This window comes from Lutjanus erythropterus, chromosome 13 (assembly GCF_056507025.1).
Source record: "Lutjanus erythropterus isolate fLutEry1 chromosome 13, fLutEry1.hap2, whole genome shotgun sequence".
NCBI classification, from domain to species: Eukaryota; Metazoa; Chordata; class Actinopteri; order Lutjaniformes; family Lutjanidae; genus Lutjanus; species Lutjanus erythropterus.
In genome coordinates, this window is record NC_139329.1 from 33,223,759 (window position 1) to 33,240,552 (window position 16,794).

Consider the following 16,794-nt stretch of genomic DNA (forward strand, 5'->3'; position numbering starts at 1 on the left):
TTTACTTGTTTGCATTTGCATTTGTTAACTCTAGTGCTCTTCTGATGGTTCCCAGTGGTGCAAAATATATTCAAGTGTTTTGTTTATCCGTCTGACCCATGAATCTATTTAGGAAGCCTGAATTAGATGAAGAAATTTTAAGTTTTTATCATCAGTATTATAGGTGTCACTTCAATCAGCAGGTAGAGCTAAAAGTAACACATTATTTCGATAAAACAGAGAAGTAAAGAGCGTGATAGCACTTTTAGATGGGTGTTGTTTGTTTTTAAATACCCTGTTTCATATTTAAGTCCGCCTGCTGTTCACTTCCTGTTGTAATGAGGCTCGGTTATTACCGCTTCTCCCTTTAACTTGCATGTAAACCAAACAAACAAACCTCTAACTGAATAGAGAGGAATATAAAATGTGACTGAGAGATTTCAACTAAGTGTATTTTTTAAGTTATTTGAGTGTGTGTTTTCAAGGTAACGCAAAAGTAATTTGGCAATAAAACATGGAAATGATTAGCCTAATTTCCACCATGTGCTCGTCAAATAAAAAAGAAATCCACCATTAAAGGAGAAATATGTCAAACGAATATGGGACTGTGAGTACCTGATCTTTATATTCAGAAATTACATAAGGTCATGTTTGGTTTTTTTTGCTTATGTAAGTAGTATAGGCTACACTGTTTAAAATAGAACTAAATACACAGTATTATAGGCCTGGACATAAGGAAGAACCTGCAGTTATGATGTAAAAGAGACAGGCAGAAGAGAACAGCTTGTCATCTGATACACGGGGAGTTGTCTTTATAGGATATTTTCAGACTCCTCAAATAACCACAATGGCTGGTTGTATTTTCAGAGCTCCCAGTGAAGGAAAAGGTCTGGTTGTGGTAAATATTTTCTTTGGACTCATGGAGCCCAGGCTGAATCATGTTGCCAGAGAGTTTCATAAAGCGTCCCCACTGTGCCGTATATGTGTGGTGCCGGTCTGGACTACAGGTGTTTCCTCGGTGGAACATGTTACTCACAGAGAAGTCACTGAATGCAGTCACACATTCTTGTACACACATGTGTGCACATCTGTGTGCATGGGAAACGCAAATACAGATGAATGATGTGTAAACTGAGTGTAAAACAATGCATACGTCAGTGTAACATGCCCAAACTTAAAATGTCAGACGGCTACGGTTCTCAGCTTGCTTGAAGGATACGACTCAGCATCATTGTGTTGTCTGTTATGTGGTCGTATGACATCAGCCAGATCTATTGATCTTGGCCGGATATGGTTTTAAATAGGATGCTCTTATTGTACATTTGGCTTGAAACTGTTTAGAAAATTGGCTGTGAAACACTGTTCTAACCGAGCTTGTTGCTGCTAGTAAACAGTCGTACATGAGCCTGGTTTCCTTCTGCTTTTGTGATGACAATAGCATGCCCGACCACATGCTGTCATGGTCTCCACACACTCATCATGACTTCACCACTTGCCACTTTTGTGGTGGTCTTCCCTCCACTCTGTCTCACCAGGGTGGTTCCTCTTGTTTGTCCAGAATCAGACTGTATGTGTTAACAAACTTGCTTTCAAAAGCGTGCAGCGCTGCCATAAAATCTAATAATTTCAGACAACAGGCCAATTGTTGCCTAATAAAAGAGTGGATTAGAGCAGGTCGGGCTGTTTGAGACTGGAGAGGGAAACGTTGCTTTTGAAAATGAATTAGGCTGATGTTGCTGCTTTGAAGATTAAAGCTGTGTTTAAGCCGGAACCCAACTGTGCCGATTTTCCTGTGTCCTTGTTCTGTGGCTTACCAAATATACTATTAAGGCAAGGCTACGCCGTCTTTGTTTAGTTGTTGTATCTTTTCCCCATCTTGTGTCTGCCTTCCCTTTTCATCCGACACGCCCACACCATAAACTGTAATATTACCTTTTGATGTTTATTTTAACTAATAAATTCTGTTTACTTCTGTCTTCCAGAGGCGCAGCCATGGGGAAAGGATGCATCACAGTCACCAAGTACTTTCTATTCCTCTTCAACCTCCTCTTCTTTGTAAGTAATCGCATTTCTTCATCACTGCTTGGTGGCAGTGCTGCAGTGAACTGTAAATGCATAGCATGCGCTCACTGTCAAAATCATGACACATGACTCAGCAGCTTTCTTTATCTAAGATAGAGAGATGGGTATCTTCTGCTCCCTCAGCTGAAACTGACACTCATGACACAGTGACTACGTTCACATGCACAAAATATCCCTTTTGATTTGCCTTTATTCAGAAAAAGACAATATTCCTTCTAGAGCTTGATGCAGTACTGGTGTAAAAAAATTATGCTGGATACCTCTTGCAATACCATGGCAAAAAGAAAAAATGTTCTAGGGGCACAAAATAGGACACAGTGCTGGTCCGGAAAAAGTCACAGAACACTGTGTGGTTTTGCTTCAAGCCAAATTTTGGGCGGGACAATAAAGACTGAACAGAGCCAAGGTCTTAAATGGTCATTTTTTTAAATAGCTTTGGTATTTTCGATACCATCAAACGTCAGTAAAATGTTGTTTTTAACATGGTATTGAAAAAGTAGCGATACTTTTGACAACTTTACCTGCTAAGCGTTTACATAGCTAATGAAAATGGGTTGTTCTGATATTCCTGTTCGCCTGCAGCTGTGCATGGAAAAATGGAACGACTGGAGACGCTTAAGCTCCAGCATTTTGCGTCTTTGCGTCAAAATAGTACTTTTCTTAAGATTTCCACTGGTGGTGGACTTTTTTAACACTGAGGACACAGCCTGTTTCTCTCATTCGTTCAAACCACCTTCTTGAAAAGGTCAGCATTGCAGTATTTGTGCATATCCAAAAAACTGCAGCTATCCAAGTCTGTTTAAAAGTAGATGTGTTTCTCCGTCCGACCAGAAATGTGGGCTTTTCTTTTGTGCGTGCATCTCTACCCTAACCATTTAAAGTATTGACCAGTTGGTTCCTTAACAACACACAGAAGTGGCTATGAGACCCTGTGTGTTTTATACCCTGATAAAAACCTCAGTTGTGAGGCATATTCTGACTCTGCTGTATACATGTATAAAGAATGCTTCTAAAACCTGAATAATTCTGGCGTATCCCACATCTTAATTGGAAAATGCTCTACTCAAAATAAGGCCTGATGATCTGCATCAAATCCAAAATATTGTTGTGTAAGTGGAAAATTACTGTGCATGTAAACGTCAGTAAGAGCTGTCTAATGCCGCTCAGCCGCCTATATTTGAATAAGCGTCCTTATTCAAATAGCGCTGAGAGAGATTAGGGGAGATACATAGGGAAATGTTGCCGCATGTGACTCTGCCTGGAGCGACAGACTTTACAGAATACCTCGACACAAACCAGGTCTAAACGGCAGCAGATGGTTTCTGTTTGTTTCCTCCTCTCTCACACTGGCCACAACATAAAGTCCAGGGGCTGATATTACCCCAGACTCCTAAAACTGCCCCTGCGAGGATGTCCAGACCTTCCCAACGAGACTGTGGCTGTAAACCTGACGCGGGCCGTTTGATGTGAACACTCGACTGCCGTCTAATAGGAAGCGTGTGTGTCTGTGTCAGTGTTTGTCCATGTGGACAGATTAGACTAGTGGAGGCTAAGGGATGCCAGGAAGTGGTGGGCTAATGAAGGCTGCTGGGAGCTCAACAGTCGCTCTAAATGAACAGCTCTTAACCAGGGCTCTAATGACTGTTGTGGAGTAAGGGAGGGGCGGTGGTCCAAGGGGGGAAGCTGGTGAATCAACAGAGCCTCTCATCTATGGATTTTGCCCCCACTAAGTACCCCACAACGTCTAAACAAGGCCCGTTTTAATTACACAGAAGTTCTGCACTTCATAACCTCATTACAAGGGTACATAAGGTAAAACTGATCATTTTCGGAGGCTTTCAGACGCCACTCACAGAATGTTCCAGTCTAGAGGTGATCTTTCTTTTCGTTTCTTTTTCTTCATCCTTACTTAACGCTGTTCGGTTTGCAGTGACATTGAAGACTGTTAGATCTGAGGCTGGTTTGGTGTTAATTGTGAGGAAAAAAACAGTAGAGTGGGTCTCTTGATCCTCTCCACATCCTCTTTCCCTCGGCTCGTTGCTGTGAGAGAAAGAGACAGAAAGAAGAGTTAGGATCTGATTAATCCCAGATGTGACGTACAGAGGAAGTGAAAATAAGGCACAGATTCTTTGTTTTGCTCTCATGTGAGATTTGGTGCCTGATACTTCTCTGTTTCCCCTCCACAGATCTTCGGAGCATTGATCATGGGCTTCGGCCTGTGGGTCCTCTTCGATAACCAGAGCTTCATCGCCGTTCTGCGTAAGTGTTGTAACACTCTCACACCCCCGCAGTCCTGCTGCCACGTCCTTTAGCGATAACATGCACGTCAGCAAACATTCAGCACTTTTGACCTATGTCAGGTCAGCTGGCCTGAAGTGGAAATAGAGGGTGGAGAGTGTGTTTTTAAAATACAAAAACCTCTGGCCTGCTCTGCATAGCTTATGTGGATTTTATCCCATAGGACTCATTCCCAAGGAACCACAAAGGGATGTTCGCGCCGAACCAAAAATGTGACTCAGATGAAATTTAATGACTTCCTCAGCCGCTCAAAAAGCTGCCCTGCAGACATGCAGACACACACACACAGATAAACACATCTGTGGACATCCAGGGGAGTAGGTTAGTCAGGGGGAGGTGACAGACTCATGGTTATTAAGGCGTCTAAAGTCGTTTTATCTTATGTAGGAAAATAAGAGCGTTATGTCCCCCACAGTTTCCACAGAGATGTACTTTGAACTTCTCTCAGCTCCCCAGATGGCAGAGGTGCACAGATAGTCTCCCACCTTCACAGATGTTGCCACAGATCTATTTGTAGACACAGCGTAGTGAAAACGAAAACCAAGCTTCTGAATGGCATTCGCCTAAGAGGCAAAGTTATCAGCTTTTTCACAGACAACAATACGACTAACTTAGGTTATCTGCTGTGAAGACACTCATAGAGAAAGTATAATGAAACCCAGCTCCAGCCCTGCCTGAAAAGAACAGGGAACCACGGATGGAAACTCTTAGTTGCCATAAATCTTGTTATAAATGCTTTCAGTGTATTCATCCCAGATGGAGCGTTGCCGAGAGCAGCAGTGAAGTTTTCTCCCAACATCAGTCTATAAAGAAGAATTCTTTCTGTTTATTATCTGCCAACTTAATATGTGTTGAAAGTTAAATATACTTAGCATTTCTTTCAATGAGAGAGCGAGAGAGAGCCCTTTCTTATGGGAGATAAGCATGTTACATGGGTCGCACAGTTAGCTCTGAAAGAACTGTGAAATTTACTGCTCTTAAAGAGACAATATGTGAACAAGAGTAAATAACTTTTTAGAGCTGAAACCATTAGCTGATTAAATGCACAGTATGTAAGTTCTACAACCAGAGATCTCACAGTCGTGTCTAAAAGGGAACTCCAGATCTGCAAAAGATCTCACAAGAGTGATCATTCTAACCCAAAGCATGATCTGTCCTTAACACTAGCTTTTGTCCTAAACTTAAGCAGATCTTAACCATACTATTGTGCACAATGAAGAAAAAAAAATGCAAAAAAGAAAAGTCTTCCACTCGTGACCATCTCTCACATTAAAACAAAAACAATAGTTGTAGTTGGATGACATTGTGAAGTAGCGTGGGCTTATGGGAGCTGTTGTCTCCATTGTGAAACAACCACCAGATGAAAAACTATCTGAGGTGACTCAGGCAGAAAATTTTTGGATCTCATATATGCATAACTCACCAAGTATATAATATAGGTCTAGCCTGTTTAGACATTTTAATGTAGAAATGTTACACATTATAGCCTTGAATTAAATAAATCACTCACTACCAGTATTTTAAGTTATTCTTCAGGCAGAAATGCCAGATAGTGCACATTTTTCCCCTCCTTATTGGAAACAAAATCATGTCTCTTTTGTAATGGAATTAATTAAACCTGCTTTAATCATAATGGACTGCTGGCAGATGCAGAAATGAATGCAATGCTTTTCAAAATCCCCACTTTCACTGGGCAAAATAAGAAAGCTTCAAACATGTTTTCTCCTTGTTCTTCACAAATTTGTTGTAATGATCTAGATGACAGTTCTTAAGATGAGCAATTAAATATGTAGTGTTGAAGCAATGCAGTTTGGCTCCTGCTCACATGACAAACGCTGGGCAATTGTTGCAGATAGCAACTTTGCTATCTGTTTTGGACGCTGCACACCTTAGACATATCTGTGTTGCATGTGCATGTCCTATCAGCCTGTCATATTCATTTTCATATTTATTTTCATTTTCAGACTGATACTAATATTTAATTTTAAAGCCTTTATCAGATGATACGGATGATGTTCTGTTATTACTGTGCATCCCTGGTTTCGGCCTCTCAGAACGAGGATTTGCTGCTTCTCTTTATTTTATTTCCTTGTGAACACCTTTTGGTTTTAAAATGTTGGTCTGACAAAACAGATGATCTTGAGACATCACATGGGGCTCTGTGGTTGTCACTGTTTCCAGACTTTTTACAGACATAACAATAAACTCATAAACTAAGACAATAATAAGCACATAAATGGCGATAGATGGTGAAAGCTGCAGCCCTCACTTTTTTAGCTTGTGTTTGCAGTCCAATGTCTGAGGGCTGAGCAGAGCTGGAGAAATCTATGTTTAGGCTGGAGGTCTGCGCTGCTTTGACTCAAGAGTGGTGAAGAGGCTGGAGTTTTGACAACGACCAACCAGAACTGACCTTGTGTCCTAAACCAGTCAGTCTTTCTCTGGCTCATATTTCAGCTCTCGGGGTCACTATTCAGGCAGGAATCGCTCCAAGGTTATTATTGAGCTGAGTTTGCTTATCTCCAGTCAGGCATCCAGAACATGAAGGCAGTACAGTATCCATCACCCCTGCCTGCACCAGTGCTATTGTTATGATAATCCAGCTGTTCCTCCAGAGATAGCAGAGATCCTGCTTCACTGATACCCTGAGGATATCCCTTCCTATGCAGGCCCTGATGACCTTCTCTCCTCAATGTATTTTTGTTCCTATACCAAGGATGGGTCAAACTCAACTCCTCCCTGGGTCACTGGATTTCTAACCTCACTGGAAAACTCTTACCACCATGTAAAGGAACAAAAACCCATGCTGCAAGCATCTCTGTTTATTGACTCTGTGTGTTCCCCTCTGAAGTTGTACCATTGCCTGACCATAAACAGGATCTATGTGTTTTCAGTTTCCATTCTTTATGAGTTATATTAATAGTGGCCTCTGCAGCTGTCCTTTTGACTTCAGGCAGGGGAACTTTGGGAATGTTTTGGTTTCGGGCCCCTTATTTTCCAGTCAAAAGGGCATCTTCCCCTCAATGTATACCCCGCTATATCAATGCGGTGCTGTTAATAGTTTACTTCAGTGATACGGTGCCTTGAGTTTATCTTGCTGGCACTTGCCAAAACACAGCTTGCCTTATGTTTAAACAAAAGTCAGCCTTGGAAAGGAGGTCTGTGAGCCAGAGGGAGTTTGGAAATATGCTGCAGACTATTTCAGAAACTTTCCAAAGTCGTGAACAGAGAAAAGAGGACTTGGTACAAGTTTCTCGGGGGACCCGCTTAATCTCCTGAAATTCAGCACAAAGTCGATCTACTTTACGTTTACATTTTTAATCTGTATATAATGTCAACCGTGACTTTTCCTCGGCTCCATACGAGCTGAATGTGTGGCTCTGGTCATGTTTATAGAAAAAGCTGCAACACCAAACAGCCCCCCTCCTCCTCCTCCTCTTCCCACAGCAGCTTTCTTGAAGGGCAACATAATTCGTGCCCCTTTAAATGGAAAGTTCCATGGAAACCAACCTTGGAACTATTTTAGAAAATCTAGCAGAGACCTACATGGAAACTTGCCATATTGCACAACAGAACAGCACAGTAACCAGGCGAACACACGCTGACTTCAGGAAAAGTGAGTGTGAAATCACCACAGAACACAGATGCGATCTCCAGAGCAGGAAGGTTGTAAAGTAGAGTATCTGATTGCTCTGCGGCTTTGTCACACCTGGCAGAGGAAAACATTTTTCTGAGTTTCATTTTAAGAACGTAGAATAGAAACAGCAAGTGAAAAGTAAAAGCTGCCCTGAATATGTGTCATTTGGCCTCGTGCAGCAATATCCTTTTATATTTCTCTCATACTTTCTGCTGAAATAAAAAAATAAGAGAAATCAAATCCAGATGCAACAAACATTCACATAGTTATGAGCCTGAGTAACACGACAGAAGGAGAGGTGTTGATGATAATACGTGCTCAAGAATCAGAGAAATGCCATGAAAAAAGGATGCAAGAGGAAGAACTTCAGCAGTAGGGAAACTGAAGTTGTGATGCTGTAAATGCTGGGGACACATAGTAACTTAAAGAGTGTGTGAATGAGTTAAAAAGATTTTGAACTAAGTTTTAAAAAATCAGTTTTAATTTGTCTGCGTTAAGAAAAATTATTTTATTATTATTTCCTAATGCATTTGGTTATATTTTCTTCTTGTCTGATAACATTTGTCAAAATATGGGCTCCACAGTCATCTTCAAAGTCCTTTTAAATAAGAACAAATCATGGATGTGAACAAAAATAAGAGGAAATTTGTTCCTACATGGCTTCCTGCGTGAGGCCCATTGTTGGCCACTGATTCCATAGCTTAGATGTATTGCCAACAATATTACAAAACTGCTTCTGTTAAATCTTCAGAAGTGGTCACTGCAGAGAATTGTTTTGGGGTTTAATTAGTGTTGCATGACGTTTCCTCTAAATACAGAGTGTATGTTTGTACTGGAACAAGTGTTCATTTAATCACTAATCACTTAATCACTGGTCTGCAGGGAAACCACACACAAACATCAATCTAAATTATACTTCCCACAACTAATAATCATAGAAAACTAGCTCATGAAATGGAAAAAAAAATATTTTGAAGGTCCGCTAAATGTGCCGCAAGTGCGGTGAAATAGCTGCTGCTCCTTTCAGCAAACATTCAGGCTAATAACTGTAATCGTAGTGGCACTGAAACTTGCGTCACTGCTTTCTCTGTTCTATCTCCGCTTGACATATTGGTCTATTTTGCCACTAAATAGACACTCAGCAGTTGCAAAGCCTGTTGCAAGCCACATTCAGTGTATTTTTATGGTCTCAGACAATCTTTTGAACTTTCACAGATGAGCCTGTTTCCATCATTTCATACATCTTTCCCAAAATCTCCTGGCAATTCCTGTTTTTAAGGAACCTGTGGACATCTGTTGCTTTTGAAGTCACTGTGTGTGTGTGTGTGTGTGTGTGTGTGTGTGTGTGTGTGTGTGTGTGTGTGTGTGTGTGTTGCTGTGTGTGTGTGTGTGTGTGTTTGAAAGGGCGAGAGATGGACTTAAATAACATGCTTCAACAGAGTGCTGCTAGATATAGAACATACAGTATACTTGTCTGCCTCCCTTTAAATGCTACCCTGTAGCCACATAAGCGTTCTGCATATGTTCAAGTACGTTTTAGCTTCCAATTATTCTTAAACCGCCACAACATGCGCTGCTCTGGTGACCCATATAGCGTCAGTGATGTACATGCATGTAATGATGCCTTTGTGCAAGTAGCAACTAAGAGTCTCAGTAAATTACACCAGCTATGTGCAGAATATGATGCACATAAAATAGTCTATATATTTTGGCAGTAGGATTAATTGATTAATCTTTGAATTATGTCTTCTATAAAAAGTCCAAGGTGACGTCCCCAGATGTTTTATTTTTGTCTGACTAGTAGTCCAAATCACACACACACCGATTAGATATTCACAGAACAGATGCTTGTGTAAAAATGCTCCGGTAAAAGTAGAGAAAAGTGGAACAGTACATGCTAAAAAGAAAAGACATTTCTATCAGCTGTTTCTGTGCAAAGCTAACTGAACCTCACCTTTTCTCTGTGGTCGAGTCTCCCTCTTTTGTCTGTTTTGTCTTGCTGCGTCTTTTATGTTGTTTTTGATCTTGTTACGTCAGGCGTGCCTGATATGCACTGATGGATACACCAAGGAATTGTCTTTCCTATGATTTGTTGTTCCACCCAGTTAGGTTGAAATCAGTCTTGATGTTGGGAAGTCGGTGCGCAATGATGCAAAATAAAAATAATCAGTGATTCCTTACAAATGCATTAAATAAAAGTAAGGATGGACAGATATTTGTGTTAAAATGTAGGGAGTTAAAGAAAAAGTCAGGAAAACAAATACTATAATAAGTACAGATACCTTTACACTGCAAACAAAATATCTTTGTAAACTTTACAGTGGCATGAAATGGAGAAAGGCATTGAATCGTCTCTTTGGAGAAGCTCTAACAAGAGGATTTTTTAAGTTTTAGATTCTAGATTACATATAACACAGTGTGCTGTGTTTGCTGAGTGGTTAAAACACCTACAACTGCAGCGTCCCAGGTTCAGCTCCAGCTGTCTCTATACATCAACTGCAAAAATGCCTCCGCAAAAAGCGCATAATATGCAAAGAAAACCCACAATAACTTGTAAAGTATATGAAACTGCTTTGCAGGAATAGGCTATTCTAAGCAACAGATAATTAAACCGGAATGTGGCTGTTTTTGCGCCTTTAAGATTCAGTTGTATGATAATAGTTTTTTCAGTTTAATGGTCTATTCCAAAGAATTGGGACACGGTAGAAACATGCTCTGCCTCCCCCCAGATTGCTTATTTATCTTTGGGATAATGATACAGCCTGCATCCTGTGATAATGAGTCTACGTGATGAGAAGGTGGTGTTAAATCTTCAAGTGTTTTGTAGGCAGCAAGTTGTAGTCTGATTTGTCTGATGTGTGTGTGTGGACGAATTTTGGCTTAGTGCATGTGGTTTTACGCAGTAGAATTACACTTGGAAAGACAGCTGGTTTTTACAGTCTGTGGGATAATTTATAATCGCTGTGCATCTGCCAGAGTGCGTACAGTATATGCTGATTGCTGCATGAAGCACCATCAGTTAATATGATCAGGGAATTTGGAATAACTACATCTATTCAGCTTCCTAGGGAGCAGGCCAAGAAGCAGCATTGTATTTTATTCATTGAGCATCAGTGGAGGAGCTGCTGCGTCTGTCAGCTTCTGCACCAAATGGATCGGAGTGAGTTATCTGATAGCTCTGGCTAGTTCGCTTGGCCCGGGAATCTTTCGGAGTTGGAGCCATTTCACAGAGCTCCTCCAATGCTGGCTTCATCTGCAGACCGAGCCCTGACTCTCTGGAGCTCCTCCAGCCCCAGATAACACACAGCCACATAATGGCTCCAGTTTATCTCCTCTCCAACCTTCCAATCTTCCATTTCAGTCCCTGCGCCCTCCTCTTCCTCCTCCTCCAGGACCTCTCCCGCTCTACATACCAAAGAGGGAAATCAATTAATCTCACCACACATTGACTTGTCTTGGTCCAACTCTCTCTGGTGGCCTATTAAAATAATCTTTTGTGGGAGAAAAGCACTAAAATGCACAGTCTGAATTCAGTGAAGTAGAAGGTTTTTGCTGTGAATAATTTTTTGTCTCGCTGTAACCATCCGTATGAAAATGGTTTTGCATGTGAACGAGGCCTGCCTCTGAGCTGCATTTGTTTGCAGGCACACACACTGTGGTTAAAGTAGAAAAACAAGAGCAAAGATCAGAAATGATGAGACGAGAAATTATGTGTTCATTTTTAACATTTTTATTTTGTGTGCTAAGTGTTTTCTGTTCAAGAAAAGTGCTTAGTTTAGCTAAAGAACTGCAGCTGGTTCCACAAGACACCTAAAGTTAAGTCCAAGCTAAGGTTTCCTTAAATTAAATTGATTGCATAAATGTTGAATGTTAAAATCTTAATTTAAGTATTTAAGGTTGGTCTTCACTTAAAGTTGGTAAAATTGTTGCAGAAAAGACCTTATTAACCAAAGTAAGGGAAAAAACCTAATGTGATCTATGACTCTTTATTGCAATGTCATCTTTATTATGAAAGACTTCTGGACACTACTTCTTCTAACCCCAGTGTTTACTTCAAGTAAGCTGTAGTTAACTTTAAAGTTAGGAACTTTCATATTGTGTTGATTTTGGAGGCCCTTACGGATAAAATCGTTAGTGTTTTCCAACGCAGTGACAGCAAAAAATAGCATAATAAATCTCCTCATGCTTCTTTTTAACTAGCTAACATACAACTCACTGTAACGTTACCTGGAAAAATGTAAAGACAGGCTCGTTTAATCCGATTTCACAGAGAATTTAACCCCATGAAGAACTATATAGAAACAGCCGATCATCTCTCTTATGGTCTTTTTTGCTTATATAAGTCATATAGAGGCATTAGTATTAAATCAAGACTCCTTGTGGTAGCTTTAATGTGCAGGAACTGCCGGAAGATATTTGTACAGAGATTTCTTTTGCTGTCAGACACATAGCTCCAAGTAAACTCTAAGTTCACTTTGAGTTATTTTTATCAGTTGTGTTGGATTCCTTCCTGTAGTGATCTCTTTTTTTGGCCAGAACAGGCAAGTTGTCGTAACTTTTTGGACCTCTGGGATGGATGTGATAATAGGTATCACAAGCACTAGTGCAAGCAAACAGACGGTTTCCATGGAGACTGTAAAACTCTTTCAGTGTAGTAAATGCCTCAAGGCTTTTCCATAATTAAGAAAACATAATAAATGATTATATGCACCAACCTTAAGTACATTTCTTAGCTAAGGAAAAGCTAAGCTTTAACTGTCATATTTGAGTTTTTTGTGCAGCCGACCCCTGAATTTACTACAAAGTGTTGCTATGAGATTGTCGTAGCAGGTGTGTAGTTTTCATCCTCCATGTAGGTTTCAGTGGTTCTGTGTAAGCTGAACTCTTCCTGTGTTTTCTCTCTGTTTGCGTCTGTTTTCTGCAGAGGAATCGTCAGACACGGTGAAAGTGGCGTCATACATCCTCATCGGAGTGGGCTCCTTGTCGATGGCCATGGGCTTCTTCGGCTGCATTGGAGCCATCTACGAAGTCCGCTGCCTGCTGGGTCTGGTGAGGAATTATGTCCAGTTAAAGCCCCAGTGCTGTCATGCTACGGCTTTGTTTTCAAGAGGCAGACATTGGGTTAACACTGTCACTACGCTGAGATAAGGCAGTTTGAATCTAGACATGCGTATGAAGAATTATCTTCACATCTCAGCCATTACCACACAGGAAACTAAATGCTCCGTCTGACAAAAGAAAGGACTAGGTTTGACTTCCTGTCATCTCTCTAATATTGAGTCTCTAATAAAGCCAATAAAGTAAATAAAACATACTTACAACACTTATTTTTTGTTAATCTAAATGCACCTGCTTCAGATTTCAAGCTTGGCTAAGAACACATGATAGATTCCTGCTGACAGTAAAGCCCTTTCGCGTTTCTGCTAATGTGTGGGCCAGGGGCTCGCAGCATGTGTGGACTTACGGGGGGGGGGGGTGACACGGATAAAGCCAGTCAGATGGAAGGGGTACAGCAAGAGTGGGGAGGGGTGCATGACCTCTGCAGCGTTAAACCTGCCAGGGGTTAACTGAAGAACTGCTGTGACCTACTTCTCCCAGTGACAGTGACCAGCTGGCAGAGGACCCTCTGTAACACACACAAACACACACACACACACACACACACACACACACACACACACACACACACACACACACACACGCCACCTTCACACTCAAGGAGATGAAGCTGTTGAAGGATCTTTCATGGCTTACATTATTGTCGCAGAAGGCTTTAGAGATTATGTTTAAGACTCTGACCTCAGATTAATGACCATTTGAAGGTAAAAGAGTGTTTTTCTTTTCAGATTGTTTCGTTATGTAATGTGGGATTATAAAACCTGCAGTGGAAATGAGCTGTGAACACAACATTGTCAGATCATCACATTTTAAGTTGATGTGGCGAACCCGTTTCCGTCCAATTTATGACTGGAAGTCCTGTAGTCACTCTCTTTTAGCTCTGTTTTTGATGCCTGAGGGATATATATGTCTCTTTAACCACTTAAATGATCTACTGTGTTCACCGGTTTGTCACTAACTATGCTGTTTGGTGCTTCGCAGGTAGTGTACAGTGGGTTAATAGAGCCGTCTGTGAAAATACCTACCTGCTGTGGCTAAAAGCCTCGCTACGAGAGCAGTGAGAGTGACACAAAATAGTAAAGTTGTGTGTTGCACAGCTGATCAGAGAACTGAAACTCTTTTTAAAGCTCTGAAAAGCAGAGGGGAACTTGCAGCGCTTTGTCATTTGATATATTCAAATGTAGCCGCTTAAAAATACCTTAAGCTAATTTTCCATCATTTGTAAAAGGAGAAAGAATGCGAGTTTAGCCGAAGCCATAAAATCAACTTTGGTATCACCAGATTCAATAAAAGCATCACATTACAACAATTAATGCAACATGCACAGTGTTCAACATACATTCACTGCATCAAAGTGCAGATTAATGCAGCTGGTTCATGAAATTTATTGCACTAGTAAGAAAAGATGCTTTATAGATGTTTTTGTTTGTCACAGCTACAGTGTAGTAACACCCTAATGCAAACGTTTTGATTGAAAATATTTTTATTCTGACATTTTCCTTTGTCCTCCACAGTACTTCACCTGCCTCCTGCTCATCCTCATCGCTCAGGTCACTGCTGGAGTTCTCATTTACTTCCAGAGAGATCGGGTACGACGCCGGCTCCGATATACTTCTTCAGTCTACTTTTCTCCTTTCCCTTTTTTCTTAATTTCACTTCTTTAGAGTTTGTCCCTCAGTTTCTACAGTATGTTTTTCCCCTTCTTACTCTCTGTTCTAATTTTATCTACTTTAACCCCTGTTTTTCCCACCACCCCTCCTCCCGCTCGTTCAGCTGGGGTCTTCTGGGTATTTGTGCTTCCCCTCCTCACAGCTGTGACTGGCTGCAGTTAGGTCTTAGCTAAACCTGTCAGGGAGCCCTCTGCATCCTGTGACGAAACACATTTTTGTACCTCAATGAATGGAAAGTGACAGGATGTGTGCTTGTGACCGATATGATATAAGAGTTGAAGGAGATGTGTGAAACCTGTAGAGGAACTGGAAAGAATATTCTTACACTGAATGTTTCCACCGTCGTCTCGGTTCTCACTCTTGGTATTTTTGGTTAATAAGTGTTGCTTAAGCCTAGCTATGGCGACATATTAGATCAGTATTTCTAACACTGCCCCATTTAAGACCGTAATTATCACCCCAGGGACAGAAACCACTTTCTACTGAAGCCTGTGATGAAACAGTGCCCCCTACAGGTGGGATCACCAACTCACCAGAGTTGATTGGACATGTTTCAATCTTGTAAGTCTGTGCTGGAAAAACAAAACAAACTGTAATAATGTTTGCAGCCTTTGATGATAGATAAATGAGCCCAGGGGGAAAACTTAAGTCATTAATACCCAGGAAAAGGATAATCAGCAAACAAGTCAGACAGGTCGCAGCAAACTGCATAACAACCTGACAGTTCAGTGTGTCTCAAAAAAGGATGATTTTGAATATTTTAGGAAAAATAAGTTAAATGAACATTGTAAAGACCCCACTGGATTATTTTAAATAAAAAGATGCAACAGGGCTGAGAACGAGGGTGGTTTTCAGAACTTTTATGTAGATCTTATATGACTGCAACAAAATGAATTATGCGTACTGACACGACAATACAATACAAACACTAACACATATATCAAGAGGACAGTTTTGCTCAGAACTCTGCCGAGCCAGTATGTAAAAAGATACACATGCAACAAGACCATTCAAATAGACTGTTCATATGAAAAATGTTGTCATGTTGTTTGTGAGCTTTACATCAGACAGACTTTAATCATTTTGCTGCCATTCTTGCTCTCATCTCTAGACGGGCACCTCAGAAAGATCTCTGTAAACCGACCCGGATCTCAAATAAAGAATTATCATATTTAAAATCATAATTAGTTTTTACAATGAACGAACGACATAGGGTTCCCCTCTAGACAGGACAGAGACTCCTGAAACTCAGATCAAACTGACAAACTTAGCGTTGTTGATCAGAATTGTCTCTACATCACCTTTAAAATGTTTTCGGAAACGTATTTAATGTACCGTTTAGCTGTAATATGAGAAAATCACTGTTGAAAACACACAGGACACAGGAAGGACTGAGAGGGACTCATGCACGAGCATGCTTGTGCACAGACTCAAACATGCACACACACACACACACGAACATGTGCGCGCAGCTCAACAGAGAAGGAAGCTCAAGAAGACATTACTCCTTATATCTTTACATGCTGACATAAATGTTGAATTTAGCACCTTAGCTTGTCGGAATCTGCAGAAAATCTGATTGAATGTGTGGTCAAATCAGTAATAAAACAAACAAAAGTGCCAGCCATGTTTGTTTGCACTGTGTGAGTGAAGGGAGTGGTTTGTTTGGACACACCAACCTCTCAGACCAGTTTCAAACAGGGTCAGTCCCTCCCACGCAGGACGTAAAAAGCCTTTCCCTTGATAAACCTCACACCTGTAGCACTCAAGATAGGCGGAGGCCGTTGTCGTCCCTTTAGCTGTTAGCCCATCAGCATGTAGCGTATACTTGTACTGCACGTGTGTGTTTGTGTGTGTCTCTGAGAGCACGTGCGTGTCTGTAGCTTTAGTCGCGCTCCCTGTGTTTAAGGCTTACCACAGGGCAGGGTGGTGCCCTTTCCCAGAATAGGGTGAGGCAGTCGCTCGTCTCCTGCAGGGCTCTGAAGATACATCGCAGCCACCGCTCTGTGGTCT

At 41.1% G+C, this 16,794-nt stretch overlaps 1 protein-coding gene across 1 annotated transcript in view; it reads left to right on the top strand.

Moving 5' to 3' along the window:
• Positions 1-16,794, top strand: part of cd82b (CD82 molecule b) — a 29,539-nt gene that overhangs the window by 4,092 nt on the left and 8,653 nt on the right. Inside the window, exons 2-5 of the mRNA XM_084734359.1 lie at positions 1,962-2,034; positions 4,248-4,320; positions 12,918-13,042; positions 14,626-14,700. Coding sequence (XP_084590485.1) covers positions 1,972-2,034; positions 4,248-4,320; positions 12,918-13,042; positions 14,626-14,700 — 336 coding nt within the window. The 5' untranslated portion in view covers positions 1,962-1,971. The remainder of the gene's footprint in view (positions 1-1,961; positions 2,035-4,247; positions 4,321-12,917; positions 13,043-14,625; positions 14,701-16,794) is intronic.